Source organism: Narcine bancroftii, chromosome 7 (assembly GCF_036971445.1).
Source record: "Narcine bancroftii isolate sNarBan1 chromosome 7, sNarBan1.hap1, whole genome shotgun sequence".
NCBI lineage: Eukaryota > Metazoa > Chordata > Chondrichthyes > Torpediniformes > Narcinidae > Narcine > Narcine bancroftii.
In genome coordinates, this window is record NC_091475.1 from 169,839,201 (window position 1) to 169,866,831 (window position 27,631).

The 27,631-nt window shown below is 42.2% G+C and overlaps 1 protein-coding gene across 2 annotated transcripts in view; it reads right to left on the bottom strand.

Moving 5' to 3' along the window:
* Positions 1-27,631, bottom strand: part of cwf19l2 (CWF19 like cell cycle control factor 2) — a 119,329-nt gene that overhangs the window by 15,584 nt on the left and 76,114 nt on the right. For both annotated transcript variants that reach the window (XM_069891247.1, XM_069891248.1), the window contains 4 exons: positions 23,508-23,615; positions 20,102-20,221; positions 16,412-16,549; positions 330-542 (listed from right to left, as the gene is read on the bottom strand). In XM_069891247.1, coding sequence (XP_069747348.1) covers positions 330-542; positions 16,412-16,549; positions 20,102-20,221; positions 23,508-23,615 — 579 coding nt within the window. The remainder of the gene's footprint in view (positions 1-329; positions 543-16,411; positions 16,550-20,101; positions 20,222-23,507; positions 23,616-27,631) is intronic.

The following is a 27,631-nucleotide window of genomic DNA, read 5'->3' on the forward strand; positions in this document are numbered from 1 at the left end:
CATGCAGCAAATGCTAATTTGAAATTTTTGTACGGGGGGGAGATTAGATTCACATTGCTAATCTATTCCCACATTTCACCATGATCTTCACCACCTAACACCCCACTTCATATTCCTGCTCCAATTGCCTAGCATCTCCACACTTGTGCCTAACTCACCATTATCCAATTACACGATTTTTAGACATGAGGCAAACAATATCTAATCTCCATCAATTTAAAAAAAAATGTTAAAAAGATAAAACTATCTTTCAGTAATAATCCTTGGGGTGTCCTTCCAAGTAGCTGGAAACTTTGTTTCTTTGCAGTGACTTCCAAAAGTTTACTTACTTTTACACCAATAGCAATGATAAGATGCTTTGGAAGTTCAGGGTTCTCAAAGCAGTATGGGCATTTCTCCAGACGCGCAGCCAAATGCTGGTGCTCACGTATAGCTTTATTTCGTTGCCTTTCACTTTCACGGCCTGATTGGTCTTTCCTGGCTGCTCTTGACACAAACATATCATCCAATGTGCAGTGATCCTGATCCATCTTCTCCAAAAACTGCACAAAAATATAAAATACAGTTGAAAACACAAAAATAATTACATTAAAGACCATGAACCTTATTCCGTGATCTTTGCAGACAAGCATCAAAATAATGTTGAAGCCAAAACTCAAGTTATATTTAAAAAAAACAAGAAATATATGTAGGTTACTTCATTTCACTTCCATAAATTGCAATTTCTCCTATCTTGTTGTGACTGGAATAACATGCTGACCTTGGAAAAAAAATATTGGCTTTATTTTTAAATGATGCTTCAATTATTATTTTTCCTTGGTAAATTCCAGTTGTATCTCCTTGCTGAATTAAAGCTCTTTGTTCAATGTTCATTTACATTATGAATTAAAATAAAATTTCTGATACAAATCAATTCACAGAGATTGAACACCTGGGTAAGGTTTCAGAAGGTCTTCTGGGGTATATACACAAATGTTATCCTAATTATCTGACTGGTACAGCCTGATTAATTCATCATGCCCAAGGTTCATTAACATTTCTCTCCTGTATATGGAACATGTAAAAGGAACTCACATCAGGAAAATCAGTGTTTTAGTCAGTTAGAAATTCAGGATGTCTTTACTCTCATTAGCACATAACTGCCACAGGAAAAACTAATGTGATTCAAATTGACATCCATCTGCATCGGATCCCTGGCATGCAATTCTACCATAAAGATTTCTGCATAATTTTTAACAGATTCTTCACCTTCCTAGAGATTGCTAGTTCAGCTTCATCTATTTATGAGGAAAATCTGCTTTCTCATTAGCATCATTTGAAATTAAAGCCAAATTTTGATTAAAAGAAATAATAGGTGCTTTCCCTTGTAATAGATCAAAGATCCTTCAACTATGTAACCTAATTGTGGAAACGGTAATAAAAATAATATTATTTCTTCTTTGCACTTGATTCTAAGAGTACAAAAATAATATTATTTAGCAAAACTATTTGTGTTTTATTCACAAACTATTAGAAGTTACAATGTTATCCATTTACATATGTGAAAGGTCATGCATACAATTTTGAGTCAATGACATAACTCATCTGGACAATGTATTCAAAGTTCTTCCCAGAACAGAACCTGTTCAAGCCCCTTCCAAAGCTCTATCATGAGTTAAGCAGTCAAATTTCTATATAAACTAAAATTAGCAAAATTTTAACTTTCAAAACAAGTACTGCACAAGATTCTCAGATTAATACTTTTTCTAGATAAATTGAAGTGGTATTGTGCTTTCGGAATTAAAAGAGTAATACAGGTACACAAGCATTTATCCGGACATCTAAAATCCAGAAAGCTCCAAAAACCGGCATTTTTTTCCTGGTTCTTGTACAGCGGGAGGTGGGGAGAGAGGAGACGGAGAGGGAGAAACAGCCGCGCGACTCAGGTGGGCGGGGAGAGAGAGACAGCAGCGCGACTCGGGTGGGCGAGGGGGAGAGAGACACCAGCGCGACTGGAAGGGGGTGGATACGGCAGCCCAATTCGGGTGGGCTTAAATCTGCAGCAGCTGGCTTTTGTTCTGAAATCTGGAAAAATCTGAAATTCGGAACACACTGCCCCCCAAGGGTTCTGGATAAAGGATTGTGTACCTGCATAACTATCAATCTATTCTAGAATTGCACAAAAATCTTTTATTGGCCGAAGAGTTTTAGAATACATCCCAAGTTTGTGTTGTTTCTGTAAGCCTGCAAGGATCAGCTTTACAAGTCCAAGATTTGGATATTCCACTAACTGGATACTTCTTATAGCAATCATTTTTATAAAATAGTAAAATGATTTACCACTCTGAGATCACACTGATTTATGATTTTTAGTAAAAACTATACTGATTAGTGATTTAACTTCTTAAAAAAATTTAAATATTGTCAGATTCTAAGAAACTTGAAATTAGTGGTGTTACGAGCCCAAAGGACCCCAAAACCCAGCAGCAAAAGTCATTCACCAAGACAAGTAGTTTTAAAACTTTAATCAACTTTAAACATGAAAATAGAATCAAACTTTAACTTATCTCTACACTTACCTAACCCAAATTACCCCCTTCTAATTCTAAGCGCACGTGTATGTAATGTGTGTGTAAACTTAAGAAAAGTTCTTTGGTTCACAGTTCAATCTTACTTCTCCTTATTCCAAGTTCTCTGGATGCAGGCAATTCTTATACTGGTAAATCTCCTCTGCACCCTCTCCATAGCTTCCACATTCTTCCTGTAATGAAGTGACAGAACTGAACAGTACTCTAAATGTGGTCTCACCAGAGATTTGTAGAGATGCAACGTGACCTCTCAATACTCTAGAACACAATCTCCCCTATTAATAAAGCCCGACATCCTATACGACTTCTTAATTATCCTATCAACCTGTGCTGTGACCTTGAGGGATGTATGGATATGAACCCCAAAGTCCCTTTGTTCATCCACACTCTTAAGCAACCGACCATTAACCCTGTACTCAGCCTTCTGGTTTGTCCTTCCAGAATGTATCACCTCATACTTATCTGGATTGAACTCCATCTGCCACTTTTCTGTCCAATTCTGGATCCTGTCCATATCCTTTTGTAACCTTCGACAACCCAACTTTTGTATCATCTGCAAACTTACTGACTGATCCTTCAGCTTCTTCATCAGATAATTTCTAAGAACAGGGGTCCCAGAACAGATTCTTGTGCTACTCCACTAGTCACTGACCTCGAGGAAGAATACTTTCTTCCTCTACTACTCTCTTCTTTCTACCTGCAAGCCAATTGTTTTATCCACAGATAAGATGCCATGGATCTGATGTCTCACGAGTCTTTCATGGGGGACCTTGTCAAATGCCTTTCTAAAATCCATGTCGACCACATCTACTGCTCTATCCTCATCAATTTCTTTTGTTACCTGAGGAGTGCAGTGCAGAACAGTGGGATTTGGAAATGCAGATACATAATTCCCTGAAAGTGGTGTCACAAGTGGATAGGGTTGTAAAGAGAGCTGTTGGCACATTGGTTTTCATAAATCAAAGTTTTGAGTACAGGAGTTGGGATGTTATGGTAAAGTTGTATAAGACTTTGGTAAGGCCAAATTTGGAGCATTGTGTGCAGTTTTGGTCACCTAACTACAGGAAAGATATCAATAAAATATCAGTAAGAAAGAGTGTAAGGAAGATTTATTAGGATATTTCCCAGACATCAGGAACTGATTTACAGGGAAAGGTTAAATAGGTTAGAACTTTATTCCCTGGAGCATATAAGAATGAGGTGAGATTTGATGGGAGTGTGGAACGAGCTGCCAGCTGAAGTGGTGAATGCGGGCTCAATTTTAACAATTAAGAAGAATATGGACAGGAACATGGATGGGAGAGGTTTGGAGGGCGATGGACTGGGTGCAGGTCAGTGGGACGAGGCCAAAAAAAATGTTCAGCACAGACTAGAAGAGTCAAAAAGGCCTGTTTCTATGGTGTAATGTTCTATGGTTCTAAGCATTTACTAGATGGATGATTAGTATATTGAACTATGCAACGTCAAAAGATCACGGTTACAAAAAGGCTATAAAAAAATACAAGAGGCTCCAATAAATTTAAAATAACATCCTAATTACCTGCTATCAGAAGATTCACTTTCAAAACACTATTCAAAGATTATAATGGACCACTGCCTAATTAACAAATTACTCATGTGCAAATTAATGCATCCTAACTAGACTTTATGCCTTAGCTTACTCACCACTGAGCATTTCCAGCAGTTTCAGTTTTGGCGGAACTATTACAAACTCACCTGATCAAATAGTTCAGTTTTAAATAAAATCACCTACACACTTCAGAACCAGAATAATATCAATGGTGAATAACATTTTATTTTATGCTCAAATTTCATACATGAAGGCTCAATTAATACATTAATACCTGTAAGATTTGGAGATCTATAATCAAGATCCTGCAACACCAGGACATTCAATCATCTAAATGTAATGTGTATTAAAAAAAAAACATTTCTATTTGTCCACTATACCAGAAAAAAGTGATTCGTCTTAGACAAATGTTTAAGGAACCTATATTCACACCAAGACACAAGAGAAACTTGTCCGTGAACTACTCTTTGCAGATGATGCCGCTTTAGTTGCCCATTCAGAGCCAGCTCTTCAGCGCTTGACGTCCTGCTTTGCGGAAACTGCCAAAATGTTTGGCCTGGAAGTCAGCCTGAAGAAAACTGAGGTCCTCCATCAGCCAGCTCCCCACCATGACTACCAGCCCCCCCACATCTCCATCGGGCACACAAAACTCAAAACGGTCAACCAGTTTACCTATCTCGGCTGCACCATTTCATCAGATGCAAGGATCGACAATGAGATAGACAACAGACTCGCCAAGGCAAATAGCGCCTTTGGAAGACTACACAAAAGAGTCTGGAAAAACAACCAACTGAAAAACCTCACAAAGATAAGCGTATACAGAGCCGTTGTCATACCCACACTCCTGTTCGGCTCCGAATCATGGGTCCTCTACCGGCACCACCTACGGCTCCTAGAACGCTTCCACCAGCGTTGTCTCCGCTCCATCCTCAACATCCATTGGAGCGCTCACACCCCTAACGTCGAGGTACTCGAGATGGCAGAGGTCGACAGCATCGAGTCCACGCTGCTGAAGATCCAGCTGCGCTGGATGGGTCACGTCTCCAGAATGGAGGACCATCGCCTTCCCAAGATCGTATTATATGGCGAGCTCTCCACTGGCCACCGTGACAGAGGTGCACCAAAGAAAAGGTACAAGGACTGCCTAAAGAAATCTCTTGGTGCCTGCCACATTGACCACCGCCAGTGGGCTGATAACGCCTCAAACCGTGCATCTTGGCGCCTCACAGTTTGGCGGGCAGCAGCCTCCTTTGAAGAAGACCGCAGAGCCAACCTCACTGACAAAAGGCAAAGGAGGAAAAACCCAACACCCAACCCCAACCAACCAATTTTCCCTTGCAACCGCTGCAATCGTGTCTGCCTGTCCCGCATCGGACTGGTCAGCCACAAACGAGCCTGCAGCTGACGTGGACTTTTTACCCCCTCCATAAATCTTCGTCCGCGAAGCCAAGCCAAAGAAAGAAAGATTGAACATGACAATTGCATTGCCTTAAATCATCACTTATAATTTATTACTGTACTCAGAATAATCTGTTGTTTGATATCGTTTGCAAATTACTTCCTATTAAAAAAAATTCCCCATCACATCCTCCATATAAAATCATGAGGGGCATGGATAAGGCAAATGTCTTTCTTCCAGGGCACATGATTCAAGAATTAGAGGGCAAAGGAATTTGAATGTAGAGGGAAGAGATTTAAAAGTTGCTTAAAGGACAAGTGTTTTAGAATCAGAATTACAGCCAGGATTTATTGTCATGAACAAGTCATGAAATTCAGTGTTTCACGGCAGCATCACAGTGTAAACATTCATAAGCATCTTATGACATTACTGTATAAAAATAATAATAATGGTGCTCGACAAGTAAAGCAGTGTCTTTGATTCATTGATTATTCAGGAAACTGATGGCAGTGGGGAAGAAGCTGACCTTGTGCCACTGAGTCCTTATCTTTTGGGTCCTGTACCTTTTCCGTGATGTTAGCAGAGTGAAATGGTGCAGCCGAGATAGGTAAACTGGTTGACCGTTTTGAGTTTTGTGTGCCCGATGGAGATATGGGGGGGCTGGTAGTCATGGTGGGGAGCTGGCTGATGGAGGACCTCAGTTTTCTTCAGGCTGACTTCCAGGCCAAACATTTTGGCAGTTTCCGCAAAGCAGGACGTCAAGCGCTGAAGAGCTGGCTCTGAACGGGCACACAAAACTCAAAACGGTCAACCAGTTTACCTATCTCGGCTGCACCATTTCATCAGATGCAAGGATCGACAATGAGATAGACAACAGACTCGCCAAGGCAAATAGCGCCTTTGGAAGACTACACAAAAGAGTCTGGAAAAACAACCAACTGAAAAACCTCACAAAGATAAGCGTATACAGAGCCGTTGTCATACCCACACTCCTGTTCGGCTCCGAATCATGGGTCCTCTACCGGCACCACCTACGGCTCCTAGAACGCTTCCACCAGCGTTGTCTCCGCTCCATCCTCAACATCCATTGGAGCGCTCACACCCCTAACGTCGAGGTACTCGAGATGGCAGAGGTCGACAGCATCGAGTCCACGCTGCTGGATGGGTCACGTCTCCAGAATGGAGGACCATCGCCTTCCCAAGATCGTGTTATATGGCGAGCTCTCCACTGGCCACCGTGACAGAGGTGCACCAAAGAAAAGGTACAAGGACTGCCTAAAGAAATCTCTTGGTGCCTGCCACATTGACCACCGCCAGTGGGCTGATAACGCCTCAAACCGTGCATCTTGGCGCCTCACAGTTTGGCGGGCAGCAGCCTCCTTTGAAGAAGACCGCAGAGCCCACCTCACTGACAAAAGGCAAAGGAGGAAAAACCCAACACCCAACCCCAACCAACCAATTTTCCCTTGCAACCGCTGCAATCGTGTCTGCCTGTCCCGCATCGGACTGGTCAGCCACAAACGAGCCTGCAGCTGACGTGGACTTTTTACCCCCTCCATAAATCTTCGTCCGCGAAGCCAAGCCAAAGAAAAAAAGAAGCAGAGTGAAAAGGGCATGGCCTGGGAGTGGGGGTCTTTGAGGGAAGAGGCTGCTTTTTTTTTTAAAGACATTGCCTCGTGTAGATGTCCTCGATGAAGTGAAATCTGGTCCCTGTGATGTCGCAGGTGCTAAGTTAACAACCCTCTGGAGTTTATTCTTGTTCTGAGAGTTGGCATCTCCATACCAGGCAGTGAGGCAACCAGCCAGAATGTTCTCCACCTGTAGAAGTTTAGGAGAGTCTTCAGTGACATACTGAACCTCTTCAGACACCTCACAAAGTCTAGCTGCTGACAAGCCTTCTTTGTGATTGCATCAACGTGGAGCCTCCAGAACAGATCTTGAGATGTTGACACCCAGAAATTTAAAGTCCTTGACCCTCTCCACTTCTGAGCCCTCGATGAGGACTGGCCTTTGTTCCCCTGACTTCCACCTGAAGTTCACAATCATCTCCTTGGTTTTGTTGATGTTGAATGCAAGGTTGTTGTCATTACACCATTCAATGAGCTGATCTGTCTCCCTCCTGTACGCTTCCTCATTGCTGTTTGTGATTCTACTGACAACTGTAGTGTCATTGTCAAACGTAGATAGCATTGGAATTGTGCCTGGCCACAGAGTCGTGGGTATATAACAAGTAGAGCAGTGGGCTAAGCATGCATCTCTGGATGTGCCTGTGCTGATAATCAGTGAGGAGGAGATTTTGTTTCCAATTCGTACTGATTGTGGTCTTCCAATGAGAAAGTCAAGGATCCAGTTGCAGAGTGGGGTACAGAGGCACTGAGCAGCACTGAGAGAATAATGGTGTCGAAGGCCTAGTTGTAGTCTATGAAGAGCAGCCAAATGTACAAATTGCTGTTTTTGAGGTGATCCAGATCTGAGTGGAGAGCCAGCGATATTGCATCTGCCTTAGAGCCATTGTGACAATAGGCAAATTGCATTGGGTCCATATCTTTACTTAGGCATGCATTAACTCTGGCCATGACCAGCCTCTCAAGTCATTTCATCACAACAGAAGTTAATGCTACTGGGCGGCAGTTGTTGAGTCAGCCCACACTATTCTTCTTGGGTACCTGGATGATTGATGCCCTTATGAAGCTGGTGGGAACCTGTGACTGCCCTAGTGAGAGGTTGAAAATGTCTGTGAACACTCCAGCTAGTTGGTTGGTGCAGATTTTCAGTACCCTGCCAGGTACTGAAAATTTGATTACTCAGAGAGTAATCTCTATCAAGAATGGGCCGCCAGTAGAAGCTTCAGAAGCGGGTACAATTTGGACATATTGATTATATAGATAGAATATGGACTAAATATTGGCAAACAGGAAGTCCAGAATGCCAACTTTGTTGTTATGGATCACTTGGGCTGAAGGGTCTGCTCCATGTTGTATGATTCAATGTCACAACCACTTTTTGCTTTACCAGGCACCATTTCTAGATGCACTGAATTAGTTGAAAGCCTGGATAATATTAAAGCTCCATGAATGGTGAAAAGATTTAGGAATACAATATTGACTTCAACAGCTCTCTGCAGAAACTTGGCTGCTAAAATATACATCCTGATTTAATTGGTCAGATTATACTGACAATAGTGAACTAATCATATGCTCCACCGAAGGTTATAGTTTGGTGTCATGAGCTTGCGTTATAATGTGGGCAGGATAGAAGTCCTTCCCACAAAACAGTTGGGAGAAAAAAGTCTTGCGACCCAGCAAGCCATCGTGGATGCTAAGATTTGAGTTCCAGATGAACCTCTTGGACACCAGGGATACAGTCACTGATGCACATGTCAGATCAGCCTCCCACAGTGTGAACCCATGGCAAGCGACTAGATCACATGGAGTCCTTGGATGTGCCTTCTGTGCCTGGACAAGTCAACTGATGGCTCTGTTCAACCTCTCTAACAGGTTGAAGTACCCAACTAACCCCTCCCCTTAAACATGGTCACAGCAAATAAATTGTAAAGAATCAAGTATCAGCTTTTGGACATCGAATAGAAAACCCCCCAAAGAACCCCTGCCTAAGTAATCAAATTATGATAATAATCCATGAATGGGCCCCATATCTTGTCAAATTCAACCTTGATCTCTTTAACATTATATCTAATTTTCTCCAAACTAAAGCAAGACATAACATCCTGTACCCATTACATATGAGTTAGTCCTATGCTGTCTTTTCATCTTATCAAAATTGTTCATCTGGTCATCAATGAATTAAAAGCTACTATTCCTTTTTGAGTTGAATTCAAGGAAATCCTCTCTTCTAGAGCATAACCAAACAAAGCAATAAAAGGACACGGTTCCAATTTAATCTTAAGGATCTGTGATGGAGTTTTAAAGAATTATTCCCAATATTCTTGTAGTTCTGAACACTCAAAGAACATATGAACCAAGAGAGGCCTCAAAAATGCTACATATAATCACAAAGTAAATCAACATCAGGATTAAAAACGAGATCAACTTCAAATTGTATTAAACAATATGGTGCACAGAATGAAGTATTATTAATCAGATCAAGTGTATTATTCAATTTTTCATCTGAAATGATGTATTCTAGTCTCGTTCCCATTCAATCTTGATTCCTGACCCTGAATGTATTCTTAGATCCATCAAATTGCTATAAATAATTGCTATCGATCCACCATGGGAAATCTTTAAATCAAAAAATATTGGTATGAAAAGGAGTTTGATAGATTAAAATGGGATTTTTTTTTATTTAAAGCATTGGAACAATTTGGAGAAGGACATATTCTTATAAATTGGATAATAGCTTTGTATAATGAACCTAAAGCCAAGGTGGTAACCACTGGTCAAATCTCTTCCCCATTTCGATTAACAAGATCTAGTAGACAAGGATGTCCTTTGTTACCAGTGTTATTTGTTTTAGCTATAGAGCCCTTAGCAGAAGCAATAAGGGGATCAGGAAAGCTAGAAACTTAGATAGAAGCAAAATGTGGTAGGCAAGTCATTGGAGATAATGGAACTTGGGGAACAATAGTCAAGGAAACAAAGAGTTTAGAAATAGTCTTTCTACCTCTTTACTGATGTGCGTTGGTCTAATTTAATTTTAAATGTGATATTATTAATAAAGGGCAGCAATTGTTAAGGAAAATTTAAGCTGTGTGGAGTTTGCTTATAAATTAGCCTTTGAAGCCAAAGTTAGCATAGGAATCAAAATGTTGTTCTTCTCCAACTGAAACAAGAAGAAACAGTAACACATCATGGAAAAACTATAACATTGTATTGGGCACAAAGCCATATGGACTGACCGCACAAACTATTAGAGCAATTATTCAAAATAAAATTCTGCCTTGTTTAATCCTTAATTAGTTTAGTAGCTTGCTTTTAAAAAAAATTATTTTGACCTTGTCCTCTGCGGAGAAAGAACAGATAAAGCAAAATATTCAATGTTGTTTCAGCTGTAACGGGAGTATGGGAATGTAATATGTCAAGATGTGGGCCTCATTTCTGTAAGGGGAGCTGGACAGACTCTCTGTAGACAATGTTAAAGAATTTCATGTATATTACATTCTAAATGTAGTAATACATGACAATAATGGAACCTTTTTTTTTAAATGGTTGCCTTGTGGTGGCTCACCACAAGGCAGGTGAACCGGCCCTGCATGTAAGCCATGCGGCGGGGCAGCCGGCAAAAATGGCACCATCAGGGATTTCCCTTCCTTTCAGTTCGGAGCTCAGAAACCCGCGCTTGGGGACCACGTGACGCCCGGGTGACGTCAGCGCCCTCCAATGCGGTTCTCAGTCAGGTCCTGGCTGGGAGTACAAGTGCAGCCCAGCAGCCTGCAATAAACTAGTCTGCTCACTGAGCTCAATCGATCTGGTTGCGTGTGTTATTGCCGTCGCTAAAATTGGTGATCCCGACTGGTTCAAACGTCTTTGAACCTATCATGAGCGAGCCTGGGCTCAGCTCGATAGCCGTGAAAACTGCCTGAATTCTGGGTTCAGGAGCCGGAGACCTGGTTCATCCATGCGGAGGCCCAGTTTCACCTCAGCCAGATTTCATCCAACACGACCAAATTCTACCATGTGGGCGCTGCCCTGGACCAGGCCACCACCAGACATATGCTGCACCTTATTCAGCACCCACCCACCGAGGACAAATACAAGACCATCAAGCGAGTGCTTACCGGGTCCCTCGGACTATCCAGACACTAGCGTGCTGCTCGGGTGCTGCATCTTAACACCCTGGGGGACAGGTCCCCGATGGAACTGATGGACGAGATGCTCACGCTCATGGGTGAGCACACCAACTGCCCACTTTTCAAGCACATTTTCCTCGACATCTGCCCGCTGCTGGTTCAGAAGAGCTTCACTGATCCGAGGAAGGTCGCCCAGAAGGGCCAAGAGCTATGGCTCGCACGATTCTTGGAAGGCTCAGTGGTCCAGCAGGTCATGAGGCACGGGCACGACCATGCCAAGCCCGCCCCTAGCGCTGCGGTAGAGCATCCAGTCCCTGTAGGGATCCCCAAGAGCATAACCAAGGTCACAGCATCCGCTTCAGGCCTCTGCTTCTACCACCAGCACTGGGGAGCCAAGGCTCAGAAGTGTTGTCAGCCCTGCTCATTAAAAGGAAAAGACCAGACTGGCCGCTGTTAATGGCTGTGGTGGCTGGCGAAGGACACAGCCTTCTCTACCTGCGGGACTCAGTCAGCAGCTGGTGGTTCCTCGCTGACACTGGAACCCAGATCAGCGTCAAACCAGCCACAGCCATCGAATCCAGGAATCGACCTCATGGACCTCCCCTCCGTGGGGCCACGCAACAGCAATCCGGACATATGGAGACAAGACAGTCAACTTTCAGATGGGCCAACAGAATTTCGCGTGGCGGTTCACTGTCACGTCCCTCCTGACTGCCATCCTGGGTGCAGACTTCCTCCTCGCACACGGATATTCGGTGGACATTCGAGGTGGGCAACTGGTGGACGCCCGTACCTTCCAGGCCGGTTGCCTTGACGCCTCCCGCTCAGGGTAACCGCAGATGGCCACGATCAGCATGCCCAAAGACGAGTTCCAGCAGATCCTGGACAAGTTCCCGACACTCCTCAAGCCACAGTTCTCTGCTGCCTCGCCGTGCCATGGGGTATTCCAACACATCCCCATCCATGACCCGCCGGTTCATGGCAAGGAACACTGGCTCCTGCCTGACAAGCTCCAGGTAGTGAAAGAGGAATTTTTGTACCTGTTGGAGCTGGGGATCATTCGGCCGTCCGACAGCCCGTGGGCCTCGCCACTCCACCTGGTCCCGAAAGCCTCCGGTGGCTGGCGTCCCTGTGGAGACTATTGACGGCTCAATGAGGCAACCGTTCCTAACTGTTACCCCATCCCTCACATCCAGGACCTTAAGGGGCAATCTGCATGGCACAAGGGTCTTCTCCAAGGTTGACCTGGTGCGCGGATATCACCAGATTCCAGTGCACCCTGAGGACATACCTAAGACAGCCATCTTCACCCCCTTTGGCCTATTCGAATTCCTGCGCATGCCATTTGGGCTCAAGAACGCCGCTCAGACTTTCCAGCACCTCATGGACTCTGTGGGCAGGGACTTGGATTTCGTCTTTATTTATTTGGACAACATCCTTGTCTCCAGCAAGGACCGGGCGCAACACAAGGCCCACCTATGTGCCCTTTTCTCCCAGCTGGCTGACTTCGGCCTTACCATCAACCCAGCCAAGTGCCAGTTCAGGAAAGAGTCCATACAGTTTCTGGACCTTAACATCACGGCCGAAGGAGCCACGCCCGCCGCTGCGAAGGTTGCCACCATTAGGGAGTTCCCACACCCGAACAGCCTCAAGGGGCTGCAGGAGTTCGCGGGTATGGTCAACTTTTACAACCGCTTCATCCCGAGAGCTGCGCTCATCATGCAGCCGCTGTTCGCCCTCATCGCAGCAAAGCACAGATGCTCGCTTGGAACCCAGAAGCCTGCACCGCATTCGAGGCCACCAAGGACACCCTTGCGAAGGCCGCCATGCTCGCCCACCCGCACACCGACCTGCATATGGCACTCTCTGTCGATGCCTCTGCCACAACTGTCGGTGCTGTCCTGGAGCAGCAGGTGAATGGGCATTGGAAGCTGCTGGCATTCTTCAGCCGCCTGCTCCGCCCGCTGGAACGCAAGTATAGTGCCTTCGACCGCGAGTTACTGGGCATATAACTGGCGCTGCGACATTTCTGCTATTTTTTTGGAGGGGAGGACTTTTCCCATCTTCACCGACCACAAACCCCTCACCCAGGAGCTCACAATGGCAAAGGATCCCTGGTTGGCCCGCCAGCAGCATCACCTCTCCTTCATGTCGGAGTTCACCATCGACATTCGGCACAAGGTGGGGAAGGACAATGTGGTTGCCGATGCACTCTCGCGACCGGCCATCTGAGCGCTGACGCCCGGCCTCATCTTCGACCAGCTCGCCTGGGACGAGGAAGCTGATGAGGAGATGAGGGCCTTCAAGACCGCCATTACCGGCCTGCGGTTCCGAGTCCTCTCGACTCCAAGCGGCGAAGGGACCATCCTGTGCGATATCTCCTTGTGCACCCCATGGCCAGTGGTTCCACAGCAGTGGCACAGGCAGGTCTTCCGTCACATCCACACCTTTCACATCCGTCCATCAGGTCCACGGTCCAGATGGTGGCAAAACAGTTCGTATGGCATGGGCCGCGGAAGCAGATCACGGCCTGGGCCAGAACATGCACCCATTGCCAGACGTCCAAGGTGCACAGGCACATCAGGGTGCCTGTACAGGAGTATGAGCAGGTCTAGGAACGGTTCCGCCACATTCACATGGATATCGTCAGGCCCTTACCCGTTTCCCGGGGCAACCATTACCTGTTTACGGTGGTGGACCGCACCACTTGCTGGCCCAAGGCGATCCCGATGCCAGACGCCTTCACCAACTCCTGCTCCCGAGCCCTGTTGCATAGTTGGGTCGCCCGGTTTGGCTTCCCGGCTCACCTCACCAGCAATTGGGACGCCCAGTTCACATGTGCGCCAACAGGTTGGGGATACAGCTACACTGCACCATGGCCTACCTCCCGCCTACCACGGTCGAACGTCTGCAGCGCCACCTTAAGTCGATGCTCATGGCCCACCTCACTGGTCCCGACTGGACGGACGAACTGCCTTGGGTGCTCCTGGGCATCCGCTCCACTCCCAAGGAAGATCTGCAGGCGTCATTAGCTCAGCTGGTCTACGGTGCGCCGCTGGCACTACCTGGTGAGTTCGTCAACGCACCTCACAATCCCCAGCGGTCGCCGCATGAACTACTTCCTCACCTCAGCACATGCTTGGACTCCTTTGAACCCCCACCGCCTCCCAGGCATGGCACCCGCCCGACTCACATTCCTGGCGAGCTGCTTTCCACTGAGTTTGTTTTCGTTCAGCAGGGCCTGACCACGGCACCTCTGCAGTGACCATACGAGGGGCCGTACAGGGTTATACAATGTTCCGGCTCGACGTTCATGCTGGACTTGGGGAGGCATGAGCTGTTTATCATAGACAGGCTGAAGCCAGCACACCTCGATCCCACCGAGCCTGTGGTCATTGCCCAGCCCAAGAAACGAGGCCACCCGGCAATAAAGGACATTGGCGGGGGTGGGGAGCTGTGTGGTGGCTCACCACAAGGCAGCTGAACCGGCCCCGCTTGTAAGCCACACGGTGGGGCAGGCAGCCAAAATGGCGCCGTCGAGGGTTTCCCTTCCTTCCAGCTCGGGGCTCAGAAACCCGCGCTTGGGGACCATGTGATGCCCGGATGACGTCAGTGCCCTCCAGCGCGGTTCTCAGCCAGGTCTGGGCTGGGAGTCTAAGTGCAGCCCAGCAGCCTGCAGTAAACTAGTCTGCTCACAGAGCTCAACCCATTTGGTTACGTGTGTAATTGCAGTAGTAGCCGCCGCTACAGCCTCTTCATTAAACTATTTGTGCAAGTGAGCAGTTTTTTTTCTCTCTCCCTCCTCCTCTACCTCCACAGTAGCAAGCTTTAGGTCAAGAAAACTCGCAGGTGCAAAATCATCCATCAACCTTAATTTGAGAGAGAAGTTTAAATAAAATGGCCACTTATACAAGCGCTTATTTGCAGAGAGGAGTAAGGGAAATAAAAATGTTATCTAACAGAATAATGTGAGCAAAAACAAATATTGTATATACTAATGTACTTGCTGAATTTTTTGGACCAAAACTATTACACAGGTCAATCTTTTGAGGGGCTAAAATTCACACAAGAATCCAAAAGTACCGTGTCTGTGGAAGAAGTCCAAAATGATAATATGAAGTATGCACATCGAGACTATTGTAATACTCTGCCACAACCATACCGTGCCTGCTCGCATCACAAAAGCTTTAATAATAATTTCATATTTGGGACTATGGTATCATTTTCCCGACTGCATTTTTGTTTTTAGATGCATTCAATGCATCTTAAGCCACACATTGTCAAAATAAATAAAGGCAATAGAAATAAAAAGAATTACTAGTTCAGTCAAGTTCATAATTTATTAATAAAATTACAATTCACTGGCAGTGGTTGTTCCATAAAGTCTAAGGAAAAGGAGATGCAACCTGTGGTCATGATGCTAAAGAACAGCTAGTACAGGAAAGGAAAATGCAAGCAGTACATCAAGCAGTTTTGTGGAGAAAGAAGCGATACACTCATTCCCCACAGGAACCAAGGAGTTCCCTGTAAACACCAATGGAATAATGCAGGAATTTATTGCAAGAAAAAAGTTCCCTCATGAAACTTTAACCATGTCTTTCAAATGCTACACAGACTTTGGAGGTCTTAAAAAGAAAACAATTGATTTAAGTTTCAAAATCTTCAATGAGACTTAACTGGGCCCTCTGAAGATAACAATGAGTTTAACAATTTCATGAATACTTATAGCATTTTTATCCTAGTTCTTTTGCACAATATCAGATAAATTCTACATTTTTGCCTAGTCTATAGTTTTGTCATCTTCCTCTATCCAACAGAATCACAAAATGATAGAATACTCTCCAGTATTTTCTGCTTTTTAAAAAATATTTCCTGTTTCTCCAGTTAGATGATGGGGATGAACCATGCAAAACTTACGAGCACATTGGGTCAATATCACTCCTTTACCAGCAAAGAGTCAGAAGTAAAACAACCAATTACAAGACTGCTCCTCTGCAGTTAATGTTGGCTCGATGTAAAATAATAACATTACTGAGACAACAGTTTCTTTATCTGCAGTGTACAAGAGACCACCATTGCAATTGCAATTGATATTTTCGTATATATTGATCAAAGGCAATACTTACTTTAGAAGCTATTCGTGAGAATCTTTCATTCTGATCTTCAGCAGTTGTCATTTTTTCACGTCGAACCAAATCTTGTAGACTCAGACTGTCATCATCTTGAAAGTACCTAATCTGTTCTCCTTCATGGTGAGTCTCAATCTGAAACAAGGACATGTTTTATTATAAATGTATCAGTTATAAAAATTGCAACCGAATTTTTCAGACAATCCTGATATGTTGGCATTAAAATATACTGCTTCATGTAAAATATCATGGATAAGAGGAAAACAATGTTATTGCACAAGTTCCTTTTCATAAATTAAGATGCTTTTACAGCTTCAGAAACTTACAGAAGAAAAAACTAAAATAGGAGTAGGCCAAGAAGCCCCTCAAGCCAATTCCTTCATGCAGTACAACTTCAGTTGATTTGTGCTGGCCTCATCTACTCTTCTGTGCCAGTTGCCATCAAACCTTTCAAATATTTATCTATTAAACACATCTCTTGATTTAGCTACCCTCGAGGATAGAGATTTCCAGAGACTTACTAGCTTCAGAGAAGAACTTCTTAACTACCTTAGTTTTAAAAGGCCAGCCCCCTTATTTTGAAGTTATATCCCCTTGTTCAAGATTCTCCCACCAGTAAAAGCATCTCAATGTCTCATTGTTAAGTCACCTTACAAACTTGTATGTTTGAATAAGGTCAACTTTCATTCTTCTAAAATGAAAGAATGAAATGATCCAAACTGCCTAACATCCCTTGAAAGGACAATCATCTCATCCTAGGAATAAGTCTGTTACCTCCAATGCTAGCACATACTTTTTAGATAAAGGGAATAAAGTGGTGAACATTACCCAGGTGTGAATTCACCAACTGTGACAAAGCCTCCCTATTTTTAAACTCAACCCCTTTGCAGTAAAGGCCAGGTTTTGGTGCTTGAACGGTAAATGGCTACTGCTCAGCAAGGTTCTTGTTGGTTTTCAGAGAGAGATTTGTTGCTTGTTGGACACCCACAACTGATCCCTTCCGATCAGCCACTTCAGTGTCTTCCCAAAGAAACTTGCCCCAACAGGGTTTTCCAAATGATAATCTCTTTCTTTCAGGTCACCACAAAATTCCCTTTTTTGTTTCCCTTATTTCAAGTGAAACATTATACAGCCAGCCATCTCCTTTTGTATGGACCACAAGGCCTTTGAGCAGACTGAACTAAAAACTTACAACCAGTTTTCAAAGTGGGGTTTTAAACAAGCTTACCCCAGCTTGTCATGTTCCAGTCCCAGCTGCTGCTGAACTTTAGAAATGAATTCTCCCTCTCTCTCTGAGAAAACTACACGACCTTCTTAGAACAGCAAACTGCACGCAGACTGCGGCACCGGACCCAATCTTCTGAGTTTGTTCATCTGTTGCTTTCCAAAACAATAATCCATTACTCTACATCGTGCCCAATTAACACCTACTTGTGAAGTCCTTATAGGCATTCTTCAAAGTTTTTGCAAAGGTACACAGAGCCTGGGCTGTCTGGCTTGAGCAGAGCTCCAGCATTTTAAATGAGATCTGTTTTGATGTGTTTGCATCTATGTGACCCAACTAAAAGCCCCACACAATTGATCTTCCAAAAGCATATCTATATACAATACAAAATATATCATAATCCGTCACAATACAATAACAGAAAACTGAGATGCAGCGAAAATAAACTTGCAATTGTCATCTTTCAAGGTTTTAAGACAGTGAAATATTTAAGTATTTATCATGAAGTAATGGAAGAAACTTCCATAAACAGCAATTTGATAATAATCAGATGAGGCACTTGTTTCAATTATATTCATTTACAGGAATATACACTTATAATTGAATTCTTCACTAATAAACTGGTAACCATTTTAATCAGTCTGTCATTTACTATTTTTTTAAACTGGAAAGCATCCTTATTTTGATTAACCTCTTACTTCCTAACAAATTTCAGACTTTTTGTCTACAGTGCAGGAAGGACTTAATAGCAACAGAATGCAATTAGAGAGGAGTTAAAAAGATGTCACAAACAGAGGAAAGACTGAAGGGCATTTAAAGTGATCAGACATTTAATTTGGTTGTATTGGATGGAGCCATTTCTCTCACTATACAGCCCAATAATTATGGATCACAGATTTGGATAATGGGTGAAAGAGAGGATCATTTCTGACCTAGGGTGGATGGGGGTGGGGGAGGGGGAAGAGAGGAGGTCAGAGGGTTTGAATCAGGATTCTTCTTTGGCTTGGCTTCGCGGACGAAGATTTTTGGAGGGGGTAAATGTCCACGTCAGCTGCAGGCTCGTTTGTGGCTGACAAGTCCGATGCAGGACAGGCAGACACGGTTGCAGGGGAAAATTGGTTGGTTGGGGTTGGGTGTTGGGTTTTTCCTCCTTTTTCTTTTGTCAGTGAGGTGGGCTCTGCGGTCTTCTTCAAAGGAGGTTGCTGCCCGCCGAACTGTGAGGTGCCAAGATGTACGGTTTGAGGCGATATCAGCCCACTGGCGGTGGTCAATGTGGCAGGCACCAGGAGATTTCTTTAGGCAGTCCTTGTACCTCTTCTTTGGTGCACCTCTGTCACGGTGGCCAGTGGAGAGCTCGCCGTATAATACGATCTTGGGAAGGCGATTGTCCTCCATTCTGGAGACGTGACCCACCCAGCGCAGCTGGATCTTCAGCAGCGTGGACTCGATGCTGTCGGCCTCTGCCATCTCGAGTACTTCAATGTTAGGGATGAAGGCGCTCCAATGAATGTTGAGGATGGAGCGGAGACAACGCTGGTGGAAGCGTTCTAGGAGCCGTAGGTGATGCCGGTAGAGGACCCATGATTCGGAGCCGAACAGGAGTGTGGGTATGACAACGGCTCTGTATACGCTTATCTTTGTGAGGTTTTTCAGTTGGTTGTTTTTCCACTCTTTTGTGTAGTCTTCCAAAGGCGCTATTTGCCTTGGCGAGTCTGTTGCCTATCTTGTTGTCGATCCTTGCATCTGATGAAATGGTGCACCCGAGATAGGTAAACTGGTTGACCGTTTTGAGTTTTGTGTGCCCGATGGAGAAGTGGGGGGGCTGGTAGTCAAGGTGGGGAGCTGGCTGATGGAGGACCCCCGTTTTCTTCAGGCTGACTTCCAGGCCGAACATTTTGGCAGTTTCCACAAAACAGGACGTCAAGCGCTGAAGAGCTGGCTCTGAATGGGCAACTAAAGCGGCATCGTCTGCAAAGAGTAGTTCACGGACAAGTTTCTCTTGTGTCTTGATGTGAGCTTGCAGGCGCCTCAGATTGAAGAGACTGCCATCCGTGTAAACAGCGTCTTCATTGTTGAGGTCTTTCATGGCTTGGTTCAGCATCATGCTGAAGAAGATTGAAAAGAGGGTTGGTGCGAGAACACAGCCTTGCTTCACGCCATTGTTAATGGAGAAGGGTTCAGAGAGCTCATTGCTGTATCTGACCTGACCTTGTTGGTTTTCGTGCAGTTGGATAACCATGTTGAGGAACTTTGGGGGGCATCCGATGCGCTCTAGTATTTGCCAAAGCCCTTTCCTGCTCACGGTGTCGAAACAGAAACTATTGTCAATAAAATATCCTAAAATTAATTTGAAGTGGAATCTTGACATTTAGCAAACAAGTCCAGCCAACATCTTGGAAGTAATTACTAATGTTTTGACTTGAAGTAATGATTATTAATCATAAAGATGATGTATAATTTACCATTTTTCTTTTCTTTTTTCCTCCTGTATGGATTATTCTTTCTTCTGATGTACTAACTGGCCACACTCTCCCTGAAGGATCAGTTCGAACCAGAACGACCTCATGATTTTCATCTGTGGGCTAGATTTTTAAAACACAAAAATGATAACCAATTTGTTAAATTCATACAATTCCTTTATAATTTACCTTGCTACAACTTTCAAAATCATTGTGCAACATGGCAGGAAGTTGCAATGCACACATTTCAGACTACATGTATCAAGCAAGAAAATTAACATGGCGATCAGCCATAATCTTAGTGATGACTGAGCAGATCTGAGGGTCACATGTCCTTCTCCTGCACTTACTTCGTATGTTGGTCCATCTCATACCCATGTAAGGTACTTTTAGTGTTGGATTAATGTAGGTGCAAGTCTGGTACAAAGTTGCCAAATCAAATATTGGGAATAGACCAAATGAACTTTGACAGAACAGGCTACAGGAAGTCATTAGTTTGAATGCACCTCTTATCTTTCAATCAGGAAGCATCCATAACATTCTAATTTAAAATTGGAAGAGCTGCACCTAATTTAAGATAAAACATTATTTGCTAATTCACATCCTGTCATCTACACCCTTACTGATGTCTCTGATCATTTGCAGTTAAAAAGCTAATGTTCTCATGCTGTGAATGCCAGTTCTCAGGATCCACCTAGATAGGAAGGGCCAAATCTGCAGAAAGCCACCAATGAGTGTTCCTCCATTTCTTTCAGAAGACTACCCTTATTATATATTGGCTCTCCTCATTTCTCCTACCAAAATGTTTTTTATCTTTTGTGGGAGATGGTCAAAAGATGGATTTTTTTAAAGTTATCCATCCAAGCCACTGAACTTAACCTTCATATTACTTTGCATTAAACTTTATCTGCTACATTTCCCTATACCATTAGCCTTTTTATAATTATGTGACAATTTATCATTATCCACTTTGCACATCATAATACTGCTAAACACATAGGCTTTGTGTCATCAGCAAGTTTAAAAACATGCTTACACTCTCAAGCCTAGGCCATTAACATAAATCTAAAAAAGCAATGGTTTTAATCCCTGAGGAACACCACTTTTCCTTCCAACAGCCCCCCAAGAAATCCATCACAACCATTGTCTGTCACTTAGCCAAATCCATGTCATGTTATCAATGTACCATTTTTACCAAGAGATCCAACTTTGCTGATAAAGCTTGTTATGTGGTTCCTTATCAATGCTCTTGGGAAGACCATGTATTATAACATTAACTTCATCATCACTGTCAATTACATAATCAATTATTTCTCTCTTAATTTAACTCTTAAATATCAATGCAATTAACATTAAAAATGTAAAACATTAAAATAAAAACATTTTGAAGGAAAAAATACAAGTACTCTCAACTAATATTTTAATTATTTGCAGCAACTCCTTGTATTTGGAATCAGTGAAATTGAATTCTGAGGAATTAAACACCAGAGAATGCGGCAAGTTTGTGCTCGATCAAGGAACTGTGTGAGGGAGCCAATGTCAGAATGTAAAATACGAATCTGGGACTAGCAGATTCATCTTCAAATCCTGATAAGACACCGTACTGCTGGTAATTCACCATCAAACTGTTGGTAATTCCCAACATTGATGACTCACTGCCCAAAGCAGGAAGCTGATTTCATTATCTTTGATGCATTTAATGGAAAAACTAAATTGTTTTCACTGATTAATATAGCAGCTTCAAAATAGTTGCAATGTAACCAAATATATATTTTTAAAAACAACTTTTTGTATGCTCTTGAATACCTTTTCCATTAATTAAAAACTGATTTTGTTTCATCTAGGTGATTTATGAGGACATTCAAAGCTGATTTTTTTAAAAATTGGGCAAAAACACATAATAATAATCAAATTCTGTCATATTGGAATGAAAACAATTACAAATATACAGAATTTATTTCAAAATTTCTCTTTAATCCATAGCTAAAATATTAACTATTTGTCACTTCCAAAAACACTAATATGTTGGGCTCAAGTGTTGTTGGCAAGTTCCCCCATCAATTTCCATTTTGTACTCAATGTCGTGTTTAATGTAACATGCTTGATTTATTGTATAACCAAAGTCAGTGTTTTTATTAAGAGGAAAAGAGCATTTCATCCAGCGAACTTAACCTTCAACTTTAAAAAGTTTAAAGTTCCATGTCTCTAGAGATGTCTTGATGGCAGTTTTATCAAAAACAAATCATGGATATCCTAAATTAAAAGTGACAGAGATATACTGCATAAACTGCCAAGTATGCGTTTACTGAAAATTTCGAGATTAGGATGGCGAGATTAGTGGTTAGCGCAACGCCTTTACAGCACCTGTGATTGGGACTGGACCTGGGTTCGAATCTTGCGCTGTCTGTAAGGAGTTTAAATGTTCTCCACATGTTTGCGTGGGTTTTCTCCTGAACCTCCAGTTTCTTTCCACCGTTCAAAAAAGTACCAGGGTGTATGTTAATGGGGTGTAAATTGGGCAGCACGGACTCAGAGCCGAATTGGTCTGTTACAGTGATGTATGTCTAAATTTTAAAAAAATAAATGTCTCTCTTTTATATGGCTATATCCATGACAACACACCAGAAATGAATTCCCATCAAACCCAAGAGCAAATGTACATCATGCCATCATCTCTTAATATCCCAGATCTAATTTTAAGAATAATTTTGCTCTTTTGCTCTCTGCAGACATTGTAAAAGCCTTTATTCAGTCTAAACATAAATTAGTTCAATTTTATTATTCAATACTTCAATAAACATTTGCAATTTGTCTTTATAATTTATCCTTTCAATCATTATAGGGTTCTCTGCTACTATATGGCCCATATGCTCTTCCAGAGGTGATACACAGCTATAGAGTTATGTTAAATAGTAAAACTAGCTTTTCAATCTATCAAAACATCACAATTAGATTAGGCGTTTATAAAATTAAACAATGACGAATTTTAAAGGTGAAAGTTAAAAATAAATCTAGTCAGTCTTGGCTCCATGATGCCAGATGGATTTGCCATAATAGATAACAGACACTAAAAATGGAGATGCCATAATTAGAAAAAACTATGTAAACCAATGTCAATGGGAAAGTTAGCAAGTTACAAATCATTTCAGTTCTCATCAAATATTAAAGATGATCTCGATACATTATATGAATCATCAAATGTAGTTTAAATAGCTTTCATTGTAATTCACATGAACCAGGCCTTTTTTGTGGGGAACTGATCCAAGCCTGAAATTATGAAGATCTAATAAGCATGGAATAAGAAAGATCAATTTATGACACATGATATTACAGCAGTTTATTGGTTTCCACGTAGATAGAAGCAGCAATGAATAAGCACTTCCCTAAATCAGCTACAAGTAAACCTTACCACACTGTCAGTCCTTTTTGATGCTGTAGCTGCCATAACGTGATTATTTCCTTGAAACTTCAACTTTCGAGCTTTTTCCAGTTGATCCTTAAGTTTCAATGCCAGATCCTTAAAAAAAAACAAATTCAAAACTTACCAGTAAAATTTACTTGTGTTTAACTACTTTGAATGCCCTGGAAAACTACAAACACATTGAAAAAAGGTTTCAGATGATAAAGGAGATCTACATATTGTTACGAACTAATAACCCTTTCAATTATTTTTGGACTAAAGGGATTTCGTTAGCACTAACACAGGAACAGAAATGGAAAATTCACCAGACAATGGTAAATTCAAAATAATAGTTTTTTAATTAAACTATTAATAACATAACATTTCTGACTTAACCCCACTATGCACAAGTGCGAGAGTGTGTGTGTTCTCTTCCACAATGCAGTCACAAACCAGACAAGGGTTAAACAAAGTGGCCACACAAAAACAGACCTAGTAGAAATCTGTCTTTTCCAAAGAGACAGTGAAATGCTCTTCCTTATTTCAAATGCCACTAATTCTGTGTTCCCCATATTCCCATGAGTAACACACACCACCAATTCTGATTACTGTAACTCAACCTGTCTTTCACAAGGTTTCAACCCGTGTCACAGGGATTTTGACGTGTTCTCTTCAAAATGAACTCTTCGAAAACACTGAACTCAAAATGTCAGAATTTGGTAATATATTTCTCCAAATCATGTGACTGTTACATCATCATCAAGGTGAGTCCCAATTCTTGGAAACCACATGACCATCAGTTTTATTTCTACCAAAGTTCAGTTCCTTTTTCAAAACCATTCCATATCCATAACAACCACTGATCTCATCTCTGTTCGAGAGGCTTAAGTGGCTTTGATTAAAAACAGATGGCTTCCTCAGAAGTTCTTGAATAATTAAGACCTACTTGAAATCCATGTCTGTACTTTCCAGACACATAGACTCCGAGAATGAACACTCTTCTCAAAAAACAATGGTTCTCTATAAATGTGCTATGACCTGTGTGATTCTGTACCAACCCACATCTAACTTACTAAGTATACACATACAAAATTTTAACTCTATAATTTACTAAGACATTTTTATAAGAAATATAATTTAATATTAAATTAAAAGTTAACACAAATCTGTTACAAGTATATATTGACTCCTTTGTCATTAGTGTTATCTGAAATATGTGTACAATTTCAATTAAAATAACAATGAGCTTTTATCTTTTTATTAATTCCTTATAATGCGGCATATATGATTTGCATGTCAGCCTGAGCCAAATTAACTGGAGGCAGGTTTGATATTCAAGTCTTGATCTTTATCAACTGACTCCAGCTGACAACAGTACAAATAGACTTAAAAATACAGAACTATTGCGTCAAAAAATACTATTCCTTTTCAAATCTCAAAATACATATATGCAGAACATAAAAATGGACAGCATTGAATCTATATGCTTTTTTTTTACATTCAGCTTCGTTCTGATCTGCCAATCCACAAAACATGAAATCAGTGAGGGTAGAAACAATACATTTTGCTCACTGTGTCATTTTTTGAAAGTTTCCAACTGCCACATTAATCCATCATAAAGTTTGCTTTTTGCATGCTGTTCGACTCACTGAGTTCATCCAGCAGATAGTTTTTGCTCCAAATTCCAGCATTTGCAGTCTCTTGTATGACCACATTAGTGCATTGACTGGATGATCTTCTTCACATTTTTTCCCTATGTCAACCCTTGCTGATCAGAGATATTCCCTTGATCCTATCCATCCCTCTGTACAGCCTTTCTTTAACTTAAAACCAATGATTTTTCTCTCTTTCTCATGTCTACTGAAGGGCATTAAATGTAAATCTTTAATGTTCTTTCCATATATCTTGTCTTACCTGCTCAATTGTTACAATGCAGTGCAGAAAAGTGCTAGAGAAACTCAGCAAGTCACGCAGCATCAATATGAAGTATTTTTTTTATTTTATTGCTCTTTGCAAGTGTATTAAATGAGTATCATTCTCCTGACCTTTCTGTTATAATACAAGCAAATCTCCTTTGCAAAATCTTAAAATCCACATTGTGTGATACTCAGAATTCTTTCGCTAAGGCCAATCAGTGATCGACAAAGTGAACATAACTTTCTTGTTTTCATTGTCTAATACACTAATTGCAAGCCCAAGGATCTCATTTTGAAATTGATGTTGAACAAATTATATGCAAATGGAAGAACAGCTGTAAAACAGTATGTGCAATGTTTTTAGGTTTAGTGCCACGAAAAAAACAATCATTTCATTTATGAAGGAGATAGACATTTGTCCTCTCAAATCTGTACTCTGTTATGTCTCAATTTGTTGGACCCTGGATGAGTCCCCTATTTTGTTATGCCTCAAACCAGCGTCAACAAAAGATGCAATTCAGAAGGATTAAATGAACCATTACAACATTTTAACCCAATTAATCCCACTATAAGTATCCTATAACAAATATACAGATATCATATCTTCATAAACAGTGTATGTACAAATAAACCCAGACCATTACAGACTGCGCCCAAGATGCAAAAAGAAAAAAATCCCCAAAAAACCCCAGGTCAGTCAGTTACATAAGCCAGTCCAAAGATACAGTCCACAAAACTCAATCCCAGATCTCAATGTCCAAATTCAGTTACCCAAAATGAATAACAAAAGGACGTGGTATTGAACATTGGAGAGAGGAATTGACTGATGTTGATTGCCATAAACTTACATATCCTTTTTCTAGACCTCCTTGGATGACTTCCCATGGTTCTCAAATTGTGGTTTTTAATCCTTCATTATCTTATGAGGCATGTGCCTTTCACACAGCTCTCTGCTGCTCCAACTGCTGTTCTGAGCGTTCCATTTTCTCTCTGTCTGCACAGGTTGACCCAAGTGCACGACAAGTCACACTGAGTTCCCAGCAGAATTCCATCCTTCATGATGACAGTCCACAGTCCAAAAGGTCAGTTCATAGTCCATACAACTCACTCTTAGAAAGACCAAACCAATCACCACCATTCCAATGTTCTTTGGTCTTCTTTGTCCAATATTAGTTAACACAAATTTATCAGAACAAATACTATTTATTGTCATGTAATAAAACAAAATTAACTTTAGTCTCCTATAAGGAAAATTCACTATTAGCATTGCTCTGGCATCCCTTCCAGTCAGAGAAAGTGGTTAGGTTCTTCAGGTTCCTGGGACTTCATATTTCAGTAGACCTCCCATGGAGCCTGCACATCAAGGCAACTGTGAAGAAGGCACATCAGTGCCTCTACTTTCTCAGGAGTCTGAGGAGATTTGGAATGTCATTGAATACTCTCTCAAACTTCTACAGATGCAATGTGGAAAGTATACCGACTTGGTTGCTTTGCAGCCTGATGAGGGAATTTGACTGTCCAGGGACGCAGAAGGCTCCAGAACAATATCCAGGTCCAGCATTTCACATAGATGCATCCATTGAATGCATCTGTGTGAAATGCTGCCTCCAGCACTTTCACAAACTCTGCCATTGCCCAAGTGAGCCAGTCTCCAGCAGCCTTTGTAGGTTCGTAGCCCATGAGTTGCCAACAACTCGCCGCCTGTGTGTGTCCTTTGGCCACAGAGACCGTCATTGGTCTGCAACCATGGTCATTGTCCTTAGGGTCATCTCCTCTGCTTTTTATTTGCAACGGGGCAGTGTGGTGGGGGAAGTGTTCTCTCCATTACTGGTGCCCAGCCCCAGTCCGCTGCTCCGTCTGAGTCTGCAATCCCTTGAAGCTGCTTCCGAACACAGGTGCCCCATCCTGAGGCCAGACCCATGGTCACAGGATTTTAAATAAAACAGTCATGTAATTCTCAGAATCATATAGAATTCTGTTGCTAAGGCTAATAGGCCATTTAAAGCCTGTATGGATTTGTCGGCAGTAGGACTGGGCAATAGGATCCAGCAAGAGAGCGCTGTATTTCCCCTCCCTGCTCTTCCCAGGTCTGCGCCAGTAGCAGTGCAGTTGTTATAGCAGCTCTAGCACCACCCCCCTTTTTAAAAAATCTGCATAGTTTCACTTCTTTATTCTTTATTTGCATTCACCAAATTAATTTCTTTCAAATAATCATCA